Here is a 13,452-nt window from a genome sequence, read left to right on the forward strand (position 1 = left end):
TTTATTTAATTGTGTATGTTAGTTGATGATATTATCGTAATTGGTAATAATATGAATGAAATTAATACTCTTATATTTGATCTCAATAAAATTTTTTTTGAAAGATTTGGGACAATTCAGCTTTTTTTTGGTCTGAAAGCAAATTATTTGCCACAAGAAAATTGATTAATTACTCAATCTAAATATGCATCAGAATTATTAAAAAGATCAGTTATAGAGGACTCAAATCTCATGTCTACTCCTATGATATTTAGTCTTAAGATGTCTACCAATGACTCAAAATTCTTTGATAATTCAAAACTTTATAGGTCTATAGTAAGTGGCTTACAATATTTAATTCTTACTAGGCCAGATTTATCATACTCGATTAATAAAGTATACCAACCCATACTACACCATTAAAAGTGTGTGAAAAGAATTTTGAGATATCTAAAAGGAACTTTGAATCATGGCTTATTCTTCACAAAATCTACTAATTTTTGTCTTTTTTTTTTGCAGATTTTAATTGGATTGGTGACTTAGATGATAGAAAATTTATTACAAATTTTTGTGTGTGTCTTGGCAACAATCTAATCTTATGGAAGAGTAATAAACAAACCAAACTCAATAAGAGCAATATTGAAACAGAATACAGATCTATAGCTGCTACACAAATCAAAATTATATCTCTTCAACAGTTGTTCGAGAAGCCGCACATTCTTAAAAAAGTTTCACATATCATCTACTGTGATAACCAATTCACTTGCTTTTTAGCTGCTAATCTTGTCCTCTATAGCAGATACAAATACTTGGAGTTAAACTTACACTTTATCAAATATCTAGACAATTACAGAAAACTTTTTATCATGCATATATCTTCATCAGATCAGATCGCAAATATTCTAACTAAATTTTTCTTTTTGTCAGTATTTTAAAAATTTAGAACTAAACTAAGAGTACATGATACCTCAGTTTGAAAGGATGTTAGAGTATTAGTTAGAGAATGAAGTAATCTTTTTAACATAACTATAACTGACTTTTGTCTATGCTATATATATCATAATTTTATTCTTTAAAAAACATAGAATGTAATATCTATTAAATTTTTTTTTTTTGGATAATTCATCTGCACTCTCTTATTAAGCCACTTATTCAATCATGTTACTCAATATTCTATTATATTTGATACCAATACATTGATGAATTATTTGGTTCTTGTTTTTGCATTAGAATGCTGAGAAGTTACTTAAAAAATAAAAGAAGGATAAGAAGAGAAGTTTGTAGGAAATTAATATTGGTTGACTATGACTAATCAAATGGACCCACTATAAGCTAAGGCTGCAGGCTGATGCATAATGACTTGACGAGCACACTCTTCCCCTCAACCTTCCCCGCATTCTCCTCGCCCCACATACACCCAACCTCACTACGTACCTTTCACTCCAACCCATTCAACACAACACAAATAAACTCCCATTCCAATATTAACGCTGCTCATGTTCACTGTACAACCATATTATTATACATTCTTTTCATGAAGTAATTAAGCTTCTTCTTATTATTTTTGTTATTGTGCTTTCGATTAATTAGTTAGTAGTTACAAACAATAATATATAATGAAACGCTCTTTCCATATTCGTTCTCTTTTCTGGCTTCTACTTTTGGTTTTTCTCATTGCCACACTCCTCATCAATAACTCTCCAACAACCATCCGCATCAGAACCTTATTACTCCGCTTCCAACTGCAAGATCCCGCATTCGAAGCTGCCTTGCTTAAACACGCCGCCATCGACCCCACCGAGCCGCAATGGAACCGCGAAATCCGCAACCTCTTGGATCAAAACCACCACCACCACCACCACCAAAGATACCTGCTTCCAGAATTCCACAAAGCCCTTCGAGAATGGTTCCAGAAGAAAAAGTTGGAACCAACAAGCATCATGTCGGAGTTAACGCAACTAGTGAAAAACCCCATCGATGCTCACAAAGGTAGTAGATACTCGTCATGCGCGGTTGTTGGAAACAGCGGAATCTTGCTGAAGAAGCATTACGGAACGCTAATAGATTCCCACGAGGTGGTTGTTCGTTTGAACCACGCAAGAGTCCAAGGATTCGAGCAAAACGTTGGGTCAAAAACCAACATCTCATTCGTTAACAGCAACATCGTACATGGCTGCGCAAGAATGATTGGTTGCAAGTGCCACGGATACAACGATGACGTGGCAACGGTTATGTACATGTGCCAGCCGGCGCATTTCATGGACTACACCCTATGCAAGAGGTCCATGGGTGAACGTTCACGCTTATTGGTTGTAACGGATCCAAGGTTCGATGTTTTGTGCGCTAGAATTGTGAAGTACTATTCTTTAAGAAGGTTTGTGTTGGAGACTGGGAAGGGGTTAGAAGAGTGGGGTCCACTTCATGATGAGGCTATGTTTCATTACTCTTCTGGATTCCAAGCTGTCATGCTTGCTTTGGGTGTGTGTGACAGGGTTTCTATGTTCGGCTTTGGTAAATCGGTTAAGGCTAAGCATCATTATCATACTAACCAGAAGAGTGAGTTGAGTTTGCATGACTATGAAGCTGAATATCAATTCTATCATGACCTTGTTCATGGTTATACGCCTTTGCCTTTTCTTCAACATGATACTAAACTACCTCCTCTTGTCATGTACCATTGACAAAGCTAAGCATCATCATGAAGATTAATTCATTAGGATCTTCAAATATATTTTTGTACTCATACTGTCAAATGCACAGAAAAAGTGTAAATTATATATGGTTTACATCAATGATAATTCATACACTCTTTTGAGCCGTTTAATGATTAAGCATGTTATCTACTATGATTTTGTATATGTTAATCTCCCTTGTTGGATTCCCTCCTTCTCTTTTAAATAATGGCCATATTAGTCATATATTAAAAAAAATAAATATAAATAATTTCTAACTAGCTAACTTTAAATAATTATTAATTAATAATAATTAATTAATATAAAGTATAATTTAAAAATATTTATTAATTTATTGTTAGTTAAATTTTGTTAATTATTTAATAAAATTAATATTAAAATTAGTTATTAATATAAAATATATATTAAAAAATTAAATAATATATATTTATATATAATATATAATTTTAGTGATTAATTTTAATATTTAAATATTTTTTTTTTAAAAAGAAGGTTCAATTTGTTTACCCGGATTGCTAACAAGATTCTTTTATGATAGCTGATTAATATAGATTTTCATCCATGTTGGGTCCACATAATATAATGGTTGCGTTTCAATTTTGCTTGCTTTGATTGGTAGAGAAGCTCAAGTTAAAAGGGAATATACTAAGTTTGAAGCCGGTCGTATGGCTGCATTGTGAGGATCACCATTCACCAACATAGTGGGCTCCACAATATCATCGGATCCACATCCACTATATATTTGGATTTTTTTTTAAATAAATAAAATAAATATTTTAATTATAAATATACGTTAATATAAGGATATTTATCAATTTTCATCAAGTATATGTAAATAAGATAACTTTGATCATATTTTATTTACACTATAAATGAGATAAGACATAAAAACATAACAACATATTATATTTATAAACGTGATACGTAAAAATTAGCTTTTTAGTCATATCTCGTTTACTCTAAAAAAAATATATGAAAGTAAAAAAACGTTTACACAATAAACAAGATAGAATAGGACAAAAATCAAATCCTTATAAAAAGATCAAAAAATCGTTGGTATTCTACAAAAGTCTCTCAATTCTTCTTTCTCTTCCGCTTTTCTTTGAAAAACTTAGCAAAAATGTCTAGTGAGAATGGTTTCTTTGTTGTGATGGTGTATCCCAATTGTCAGATGAAAAACAGTGACAACGGGATTATATTTGAGTGTGAGAGTCCTGCATTATTCCGAACTCGAAGAGCGAATTCTTTGTTCAGGTTAAAGAGCATGATATTGACGCACGTCAGCGGTGGTGAGAAAAAAGAGGTTGGTAGAGTTAGGTATAGGATGCTAGCATCGATGGAAAATGGTGTATTTCGGTTTCGTCTATTCTAGTTCGATGGCGATGAGCATGTGCGCCTAATGTTTGACGTGCACGGCAGAATTATCATTGAACAAGTGATGAAACTTTTTGTGAAAATTCGTGATGTTGGTGGTGGTGGTGCTGACGGCTCGAATTTTGCACCGGACGAACCTCTACTCGCACCACAACCGTTGTATTGTGCTAGTCCAGTCCAGGACATGGACATTAAGTATGAGGAATCTGACGAAGAATACGTTAACGATAGCCAAGAAAGTAGTTCCTTTGACGATGACGACGACAATGAGTTCATACCTGAGGCTTATGTGAGTGGATCAGTTCGATATTTTTTGCCTGCCCCGCGTCCAATTCCAGAGTTATCATCTGTACCCAACCACTACCATACATTGGATTTGGATGCGATGCATGAGAAAACTCTGTTTTCGAATATGGCGGGTCGACGATTACAACACCGACAGTGGTATGGAGTTTCAGGTTGGTCACAGATTCAGGAGCAGAGAGGCAGTGCTGCAAGGTGTGTAGAATTACAACATTTGGAGAAGTGTCGAGCATCAAGTAGTCAAGTAGGACCGGTTAAAGTACCACGTACGTTGCCTGCAATTTATGAATGGTTTGTCTTTGGAGTCTCCGTATCGCCCTCCGATAGAGTCTTAGATATTGGTGAGTGTTATTGTATTTTAATTCATTATCTTCTTTGTCGTTCTTATTTTGGTTAAATTTTAATTTGACTATATGTAAAATGGTTAGGGAGGTGCGTAAATTTATCGGAGCACACACGTGTCTGGCCCCCACCATGTCACAGGATTACCGACAGCTGGACAGTAATTTCATATGCAGAATCATCCTGCCACTTATACAGTCTAGTCCATCAGAGACCATTCTTGTTCTACAGGCACAGTGAGACAGAGCTATCACTTCAAGTCATCGTACAGGAAGGTTTGGATGGCAAAACAAAAGATAATTGCGTAGATATATGGTGATTAGGAGGAGTCATGGTTCTTCTTCCTTACCAATTTGAGACGCCATGTGACACCGCAAGAAGAGCTACTGATTATATTTGATAGATCCCAAACAATCAAGGCTGCACTTAGAGCTGATGACGGCCTCTAGAAGCCTCCTAGGGTATTTCCATGCGTATTGTGTGAGGCACATGGCTACAAACTTAATGTCTCAATTCACGTCAGCCGAGGACAAGTGGTATCTCATGAATGTTGCATACAATCCTAGCAAATGCTGGGTAATGTGGTATATGGATACTCTGAGGCCGTTATCGCGTGAGATGGCTAATTGAGCCGGTAGATTTAATAAAAAAATATGGTTGCAACTTTATGATGGTGAACGTCAGTTTGGGCACATGAAAACTAACCTATCCTCCCCGGATAGATGTCTAACCTGGCAGGCCTGCTGGTACCAGACCCAGTACTCCTGCATCGGCTTGTCCTCAGTGGTAGGCTGAATGGAGATCATGTGGCCCCCCTCAAATCAGACTTTAAAACCATCATTCCACTCTTGAAAGAGAGTAGGCCACCATACATCATTTTCCCATCCAGTAGTGGTCAGAAACCTGTTGACATTAATCAGATCGCCAGAAACTGACTGCTTACTCCGAACTGTCATTTCACCCAATCGGCTTGGTAAAACTCCACAATATAAAAGCATACCAGGGAGATAACAGACAACCAAGTTTTCCACTCTCCTGCGGACCACACCAATTCCGGAGTAATGTCATACAATCTGGATTCGACATACGGCATCCACCGAAACTGCATAACCGAGTGTCATAAGCACATCAGAAGTAGTTCATACGATAATCGTACTCAAACGTTTCATATTTAAGTAAGTAAAAGATAAGGGTATACCTCATATAAGTACAGCCGATCTAGCGGCGTCCACCAATGGAAGACTCTCTATGCATGGTGTTCCCTAGTCTACTGGGTCATCCCGATCAACCTGTTAACATACACAGTAATCAAATTGTGTCAATTCGTGCAGGTAGAACTTGAATTGAATAAATAGAAATTGACAGGAACATTAAACGATAACAATTACCTAAGTGTTAGGAAAAAGGTCGGAATCTGCCTCTCTAATAGACACCACTGTAGAATTCTATGGTATATCCACGAGACTAGCAGCGGTGTACATCCGGCTATGTTTGTAGTGTCACGATGTGCTGCATGGCACAAGGAGTAATATATCCATGCAAGCACAGCAGACTCCACGACAGACCACTGCACCTCCCGAAGTCAGCCAACAGTAGCAACCATCTGATATACACCTGATTGTTGGACTTGTCGGTCATCAGGTAACCATCGATCAATAGCATAATGTAATGCCTAGTGTACTGTCAGAGCGTAGCTAGATCTGTGGTACTCGGAGGCATGTGGTGAACTATATTCCGAAGCCATGTTATCTTGATGCTGAAGGACTCCTTCCTCTGGACACCCTGCTGCAGACTGTGTAGGGGGTCTGACACCCAAGAGCTTCTCTACGTATTCCCATATCGGTCGCTGGTAAAAAGTTTGAAAGTCACGTAGACACCCACCCACTGGCTCCCCGTGTCGAGGTGGTACACAACGTCCTGCAAGGTGATGGTGCACTCATCCCACGACGGGTTGTGGGTCTCTGTACGCCATCGCTCTACGAATGCAGTGATTAGATAGTTGTCAAAGACAAAGTCCCTGAGCTACACCATGTCGCCGAACCCAGCCTCCCTTAGGTAAGAGACGATGGCGTCTGGGGGTGCAATTGTGTGACTAACCCACTGATAAACCCCATTTTGAGGGTTTATCTTGTGTTGATTTCAGGGGTTTTATCAATGATTCCACACACTTTCTATATGAAAATACAAGATTTTGTGTTCCTTTCCTAGTTTTGCCCCATGGATGAAAACATGCTTATTTTGCACTAAAATAGATACATTTCTAATCTTCTCTTGATGCCATTCGATGCCATGACCTGTGTGTTAAGTGGTTTCAGAATATAGGGCAGGGATGAACCGGAAGAGAGAAGGAGGACGGGTGCAAAGGAAGGGAGCATGAGAATTGAGCCTTGGAAATCTCAGCATGGGCGCGTGAGCGCACTTGACGCGTCCGCGTGGATAGAGCAACTAGAAGCCGAAGCCAAGAGCCAAGCCACGAGCCGGTTTGCGTAGCGGCTAAGCCATGATCTTCATGGGCGCGCACGCGTACATCACGCCTCCGCGCACATTACAAGATGCTTCGGTGGTGCGCGCGCGCGTACCTTGCGCGTGCGCGCCGATGTTCGAATATGATTTTTTTTTAAGAAGCCACGTGACTTAGGCGTGGAGGTAGTTGAGAATCCCATTTTGGGGAAATGCCTTGGCGGGAAAAGCTTAAGAAGACCAAAGGAGCAAGGGTTAGGGACTTTTAGTTCATTTTCTAGATTTGAGATATTTTTTTGAGGGGGATAGTTAGTTACACTCTTGGAGAAGGAGAGAGAGACTCCAAGCTTTCGCTAGGGTTCATCTTCATCCAATTTCTGAAATTTCAATCACTCTTTGGTGAGATCCATTGCAATTCTCACTTCATTTTGTTCATGTCATAGATCTTCTTCTCCAATTTCAAGTAGTAGTTGTAATTGCTCAATTCTCATAGATCTAGAATTCAACTTTGTAGTTTTGGATTTTATCAATACCTTGAGAATTTGATTTTCATTGTTATTCTTTGACAATTGTTGTTAGTTCCTTGTGTTGCAATACTTTCAATTCTACTTTTCTTCTCATTTTACTATGACTTTCTTTCTTGCTCATCAAATGTTTGATAAAATGTCAACACTAGTTATGGAGTAGAAATTTCTCACTTGGCATAGGGTTGGGCCATTAGAAGAAGTTGAATAGTTGTGTCAATTGTTGATTTGGAATTAGGGATTGCTAATTGACTTGGAGTGCACTAAAGCTAGATTCCCATGAGGTGAAGCTAGGACTTGTGACTCAAGTTGATTATTTTCATTTGACTTTCCTCTATACCTAGGGGATAACTAAATGAGGCATGGCCTAATTGTTGTCATCATTGAAAGAACTATAAGGATAGAAATTCTAATGCCAACCCTAAGCCAAGTCTTTTAATGATTGATTGTTTGTTTCCTATTACTTTGCTAAAACCTTCAAAGAATCCTAACAAGGCTTTCTAATCAATAAGATGCACACTTTGGCAATTCCAAGGGAGGACGACTCGGGAGACTAGTACTCTCGGATATAGACTGTAGGATTGTTTGGTACGAAATTTAAGTGTCGATTAGACTATACTCACGATCATATTCATCTTTGAATTCTAAATCGGCATGCTAAATTTTGTTTATCAAAATGGTGCCGTTGCCGGGGAATTTGCTTAGTGTGCCATGTTATTGTTTGGAATAGTGTGTATATATGTACATAGTTGCATTTCATTGTAAATTGTTCAAGTGACTAACCCCTCATCGTTACCATGAATTTCATTTTCCCTTCATTGCATGACGCGTTCACAACCGAATCCGAGCTTAGTCCCTTTTGATCCGGAAATAGAACGAACTTTGTTCATATTAAACAAGCTCGGAGGCGGCTAAAGTTTGGGAAAGGTGAAGAGGTTTTCACCACCTCAACCACCTTACTAAAAGTGAACATTGAACCGTCACTCAAAGAAGGCATTAGTCATCCTTCCATCAATCTCATTAACAATTCTTCTTTTGTTTTAGGTACTAATACCATGGATGCTCCGAGGAGAGTTACCATCAAGGAAGCGGGTGCACCGGATTATGTCCTTCAACCCCTTCATGTAACTCACCCCAACTTAAATGCAAACTTTGAATTGAAGACCGCTTTAATCAACCTCCTACCCAAGTTTCACGGGCTTCCCACACAAGACCCTATTCGACATCTCAAGGACTTTCATCGCATATGCTCAACTACTAGACGGGAAGGATCCGATGAAGTTGCTATATGGTTGTTTGCTTTCCCTTTCTCTCTTGAAGACAAGGCTAAAGAATGGTTCTACACTCTATCTAGTGAAGTCACCTCCGATTGGGACCTACTTAGAAGGAGATTCTTGGATAAATTCTTGCCCCCGGAGAAGATGGATAGGCTAAGGAAGGAAATGTCTTGTATTGTGCAAGGTGAGACGGAACCACTATACGAGTATTGGGAACAGTTTCACAAGCTACTAGACGCATGCCCTAACCACATGCTTGACACTCAAGTATTGCTTGGATACATATGTCAAGGGATGCGAGAGCAAGATAGAACTCTCTTGGACACCTCTAGCAATGGTTCCTTGTCCAAATATAAAACAGCGGAGGAGGCATGGCAACTTATCATTTACTTAGCCGAATCCAATCAACATATGAGACGAAGAGTCAACCGCCCAAGGACCGTGAATGAGGTATCAACTAGTAGTGAAACCATCGCTCTAACTCAATCCTTGAGCGAGATGACATCTATCTTGAGGCAACTCCAACTGAACCAACAACAACCACAACAACCTCAATCATACCAACAACACCCTCCACCACCTCAACAACATAACCAACAATTGGTTCCTCAAAAAGTATGTGGCATTTGTTCTTGCTACTCCCACTACACGGATGAGTGCCCAAGCCTTCAAGAAGATAACACCTTGGCGGCCACCCATAATTTCTATGACCGCCCCAATCAAGGGTACTACCAAGGCGGTAATCCTAACCAATGGCACCCTTATCAAGGAGGAAGCTACAATCAAGGGAGTGGATACCATAATCAAAATTGGAGAGACAACCATCAACAAGGGAATAGGGACAACAACAACAATGGAGGAGGTCAAAGATGGAGCAACAACTCACAAAATTTCTCACAAAACCGACCATACAACTCACAAAATCAACCATACAACCAACAAAACCCACAAAGAAACTACCAAACATACCAACCACCACATCAAAGACCACCACCCAACCAATCACAAACTCCTCAACTCACATATGCAACCACCCCCTCCAACCAAGACGAAACACTCCGGACCATTATCCAAGGCCAAAAGGAACTACAAAACACACTTGCTTCCGGTCTCACCGGCCTCACGTCTACACTACAAGCTCTTCTTGCACGCATGGATACACCATCAAATCCCACTCCTCAACCCCCAATCCAAAGCGTCATTCCCTCTCAACCTCAACCAAATCCAAAGGGGGGCATCAATGCCATCACCCTTAGATCCGGAACACAACTAAAAGAGAAGGAAGCAAAGGACTCAAATCCTATCACAACCGCTCAAGAGGGGGAGAGAATAGACATAGAAGAGATAGTGGAAGAGGAGACACCACAAGTCATAGTTGAGGATGAAACCCAATCAATAAGGGAGACACCCAAGGTCAAGAGAACCTTGGAAGAAGAAATTGCTCAACCACTCCCATTTCCAACACTTGCAAAGAAAGCGAGAAAGCGCATAGAACTCGACCCCAAAATGGTAGAAATGTTCAAGAAAGTTAAGGTAACCATCCCCCTCTTTGATGCTATCCATCAAGTTCCTAGATATGCAAAATTTCTCAAAGATCTATGCATAAACAAGGATAGAATTCTTGAATTGGAAACCATCCCATTGGGGAGTTCTATTTACGCTTTAATGGGAGCATTGCCCGAGAAGTGTGATGATCCGGGCCCTTGTATGGTCACTTGCACCGTTAATGGAGTTCAATTTATAGATTGTATGTGTGACCTCAGAGCATGTGTTAGCATCATGCCACTCTCCGTCTACCGGGTATTGAAGTTGCCACCACTAAAAAGGTCGACGGCAAGATTTGTCCTAGCGGATAAAAGCATAATAACCGTGACGGGTGTTGCGGAAGACGTATTGGTGAATATCAAAGGGTTGGTGTTTCCGATTGACTTCTATGTCCTTGAAATGCCATCAAGCGAGACCGAGAGAGCATCATCTATCCTACTTGGAAGACCATTTTTGAGAACTTCTAGATTTAAGCTTGATGCCTACTCGGGGAACTACTCATTTGAAATAGATGGGAGAATTGTAAGTTTTAGCCTAGAAGAAGCAATGAAGCATCCACCGGAGAATCACTCTCTATTTCGGTGTGACCCAATTGATAACATGGTTGCCGAAGTGCACCTTACAAAGTTAGATGAGAAGTACATGGTTGAAGAAGCAAATGAAAGTTCAAGCGAACTAAACACCACACACCATACAAACCATCCGAAAACTCAAACTTCAAAGAATGACAAAAAGATGGAATTGAAGCCACTACCACCCCACTTAAGGTACTCATACCTTGATGAAGCCTCAAAGCTCCCCGTGATAATTGCAAAAGAGTTAACTCCTCAACAAGAAGAAAAATTGCTAGATGTATTGAGGAAAAACAAAAGGGCAATTGGGTGGAGTTTGGCAGATCTAGTGGGAATAAGCCCCCAAGTATGCGAGCACTGCATATTTCTTGAAGAAGGAGCAAGACCGGTCCGACAACCTCAAAGGAGACTTAATCCAACCATTCTTGAGGTTGTGAAAAAAGAAGTCACCAAGCTACTTGAAGCGGACATCATCTATCCTATCTCGGATAGCGAGTGGGTAAGCCCGGTCCAAGTAGTGCCAAAGAAGTCCGGGGTGACAACAATAAAAAATGAAAGTGGTGAACTTATAGCAACAAGAGTGCAAAATTCTTGGAGAGTATGCATAGACTACCGAAGATTGAATGCGGCCACAAGAAAAGATCACTTTCCAATACCATTCATTGATCAAATGCTTGATCGATTAGCCGGTAAATTATATTATTGTTTTCTTGATGGTTACTCCGGTTACTTCCAAATTCACATTGCTCTAGAGGACCAAGAAAAAATCACATTTACTTGCCCCTTTGGAACGTATGCTTACAAGCGTATGCCGTTTGGCCTATGCAATGCACCGGCAACGTTTCAAAGATGCATGATGAGCTTATTTGCGGACTTTCTAGAGCAATCTATGGAAGTTTTCATGGACGACTTTAGTGTGTACGGTGATTCATTTGAGCATTGCTTAGGTAACCTTGAAAAAGTCTTAGAGAGATGCACCAAAACAAACCTTGTCTTAAATTTCGAAAAATGTCATTTCATGGTAAAACAAGGCATTGTTTTGGGACACATAGTCTCAAAAGAAGGTATCTCCGTAGATCCGGCAAAAATAAATGTCATATCTAGTTTACCTTACCCCTCCTCCGAGAGGGAAGTCCGCTCTTTTCTTGGACATGTAGGATTCTACCGGAGATTCATCAAAGACTTTAGCAAGGTGGCTTTACCTCTCTCTCGACTACTACAAAAGGACATGGAATTTGAGCTGAGCAAGGAATGTATGGAAGCATATGACAAACTTAAAGTAGCATTGACACAAGCTCCTATTGTGTGAGGACCAAATTGGACTCAACCATTTGAAATCATGTGTGATGCTTCGAATTACGCGATAGGAGCCGCGTTAGCACAACGCGAGGGTAAGATTCCCTATGTCATAGCTTATGCTTCCAAAACATTAGACGGAGCCCAATCCAACTACACTACTACCGAAAAGGAACTCCTAGCTATTGTTTTTGCTTTGGACAAGTTCCGAGCCTATCTTCGTGGTTCCAAGGTTGTAGTGTACTCGGATCACGCGGCACTAAAGTATTTGTTGGCCAAAAAGGAATCAAAACCGAGATTAATTCGTTGGGTGCTTTTGTTACAAGAATTTGACTTGGAGATCAAGGATAGGAGTGGTTCCCAAAACCTAGTGGCGGACCATCTAAGTCGTCTCGAACACACAAAAGGCGACACCACTCCTATCAATGACTCCTTCCCTTTAGACGCTTTGCACGCAATCTCGGAAATAGTTCCTTGGTATGCCCCAATAGCAAACTACTTGGTTTCACGCACTTTCCCGCCCAATCTCAACAAACACAAAAAGGATAAGCTGAAAAGGGAATCCAAATACTATGTTTGGGACGATCCCTATTTGTGGAGGTGTGGAGCGGACCAAATAGTGCGACGGTGCATACCTCAAACCGAATTCCAAGCAATCTTGGACGCTTGCGATGCTTCCGAAGGAGGTGGCCACTACAGCCCCCAAAGAACGGCAAGAAAGGTCCTTGATTGCGGATTTTGGTGGCCAACTCTTCTCAAAGATGCTTCTCTCTATTGCAAATCTTGTTCCCAATGCATTCGGTTTGGAAATATTTCCAAGAAGGACGAAATACCCCAACAAAATATGCTTTTTTGTGAAATCTTTGACGTATGGGGAATCGACTTCATGGGACCATTTCCAAATTCCAATGGCTTTCTCTACATCCTGTTAGCCGTCGATTATGTGTCAAAATGGGTGGAGGCAATCCCCACCCGAACGGATGTCGCTCATGTTGTTTATTCTTTTGTGAGGAACAATATCATTTGTCGCTTTGGCTCCCGAAGAGCAATCATAAGTGACCAAGGGTCCCACTTTTGCAACAAAAAA

At 40.0% G+C, this 13,452-nt stretch overlaps 1 protein-coding gene across 1 annotated transcript; it reads left to right on the forward strand.

Moving 5' to 3' along the window:
- Window positions 1-1,369: 1,369 nt before the first annotated feature.
- Window positions 1,370-2,810, forward strand: LOC130944033 (beta-1,6-galactosyltransferase GALT29A-like). Its single transcript, XM_057872155.1, has one exon. The coding sequence runs from the start codon at window positions 1,596-1,598 to the stop codon at window positions 2,658-2,660; it is 1,065 nt and encodes a 354-aa protein (XP_057728138.1). The 5' UTR covers window positions 1,370-1,595; the 3' UTR covers window positions 2,661-2,810.
- Window positions 2,811-13,452: the final 10,642 nt, after the last annotated feature.

The sequence above is a fragment of the Arachis stenosperma genome, chromosome 8 (assembly GCF_014773155.1).
Source record: "Arachis stenosperma cultivar V10309 chromosome 8, arast.V10309.gnm1.PFL2, whole genome shotgun sequence".
NCBI classification, from domain to species: domain Eukaryota; kingdom Viridiplantae; phylum Streptophyta; class Magnoliopsida; order Fabales; family Fabaceae; genus Arachis; species Arachis stenosperma.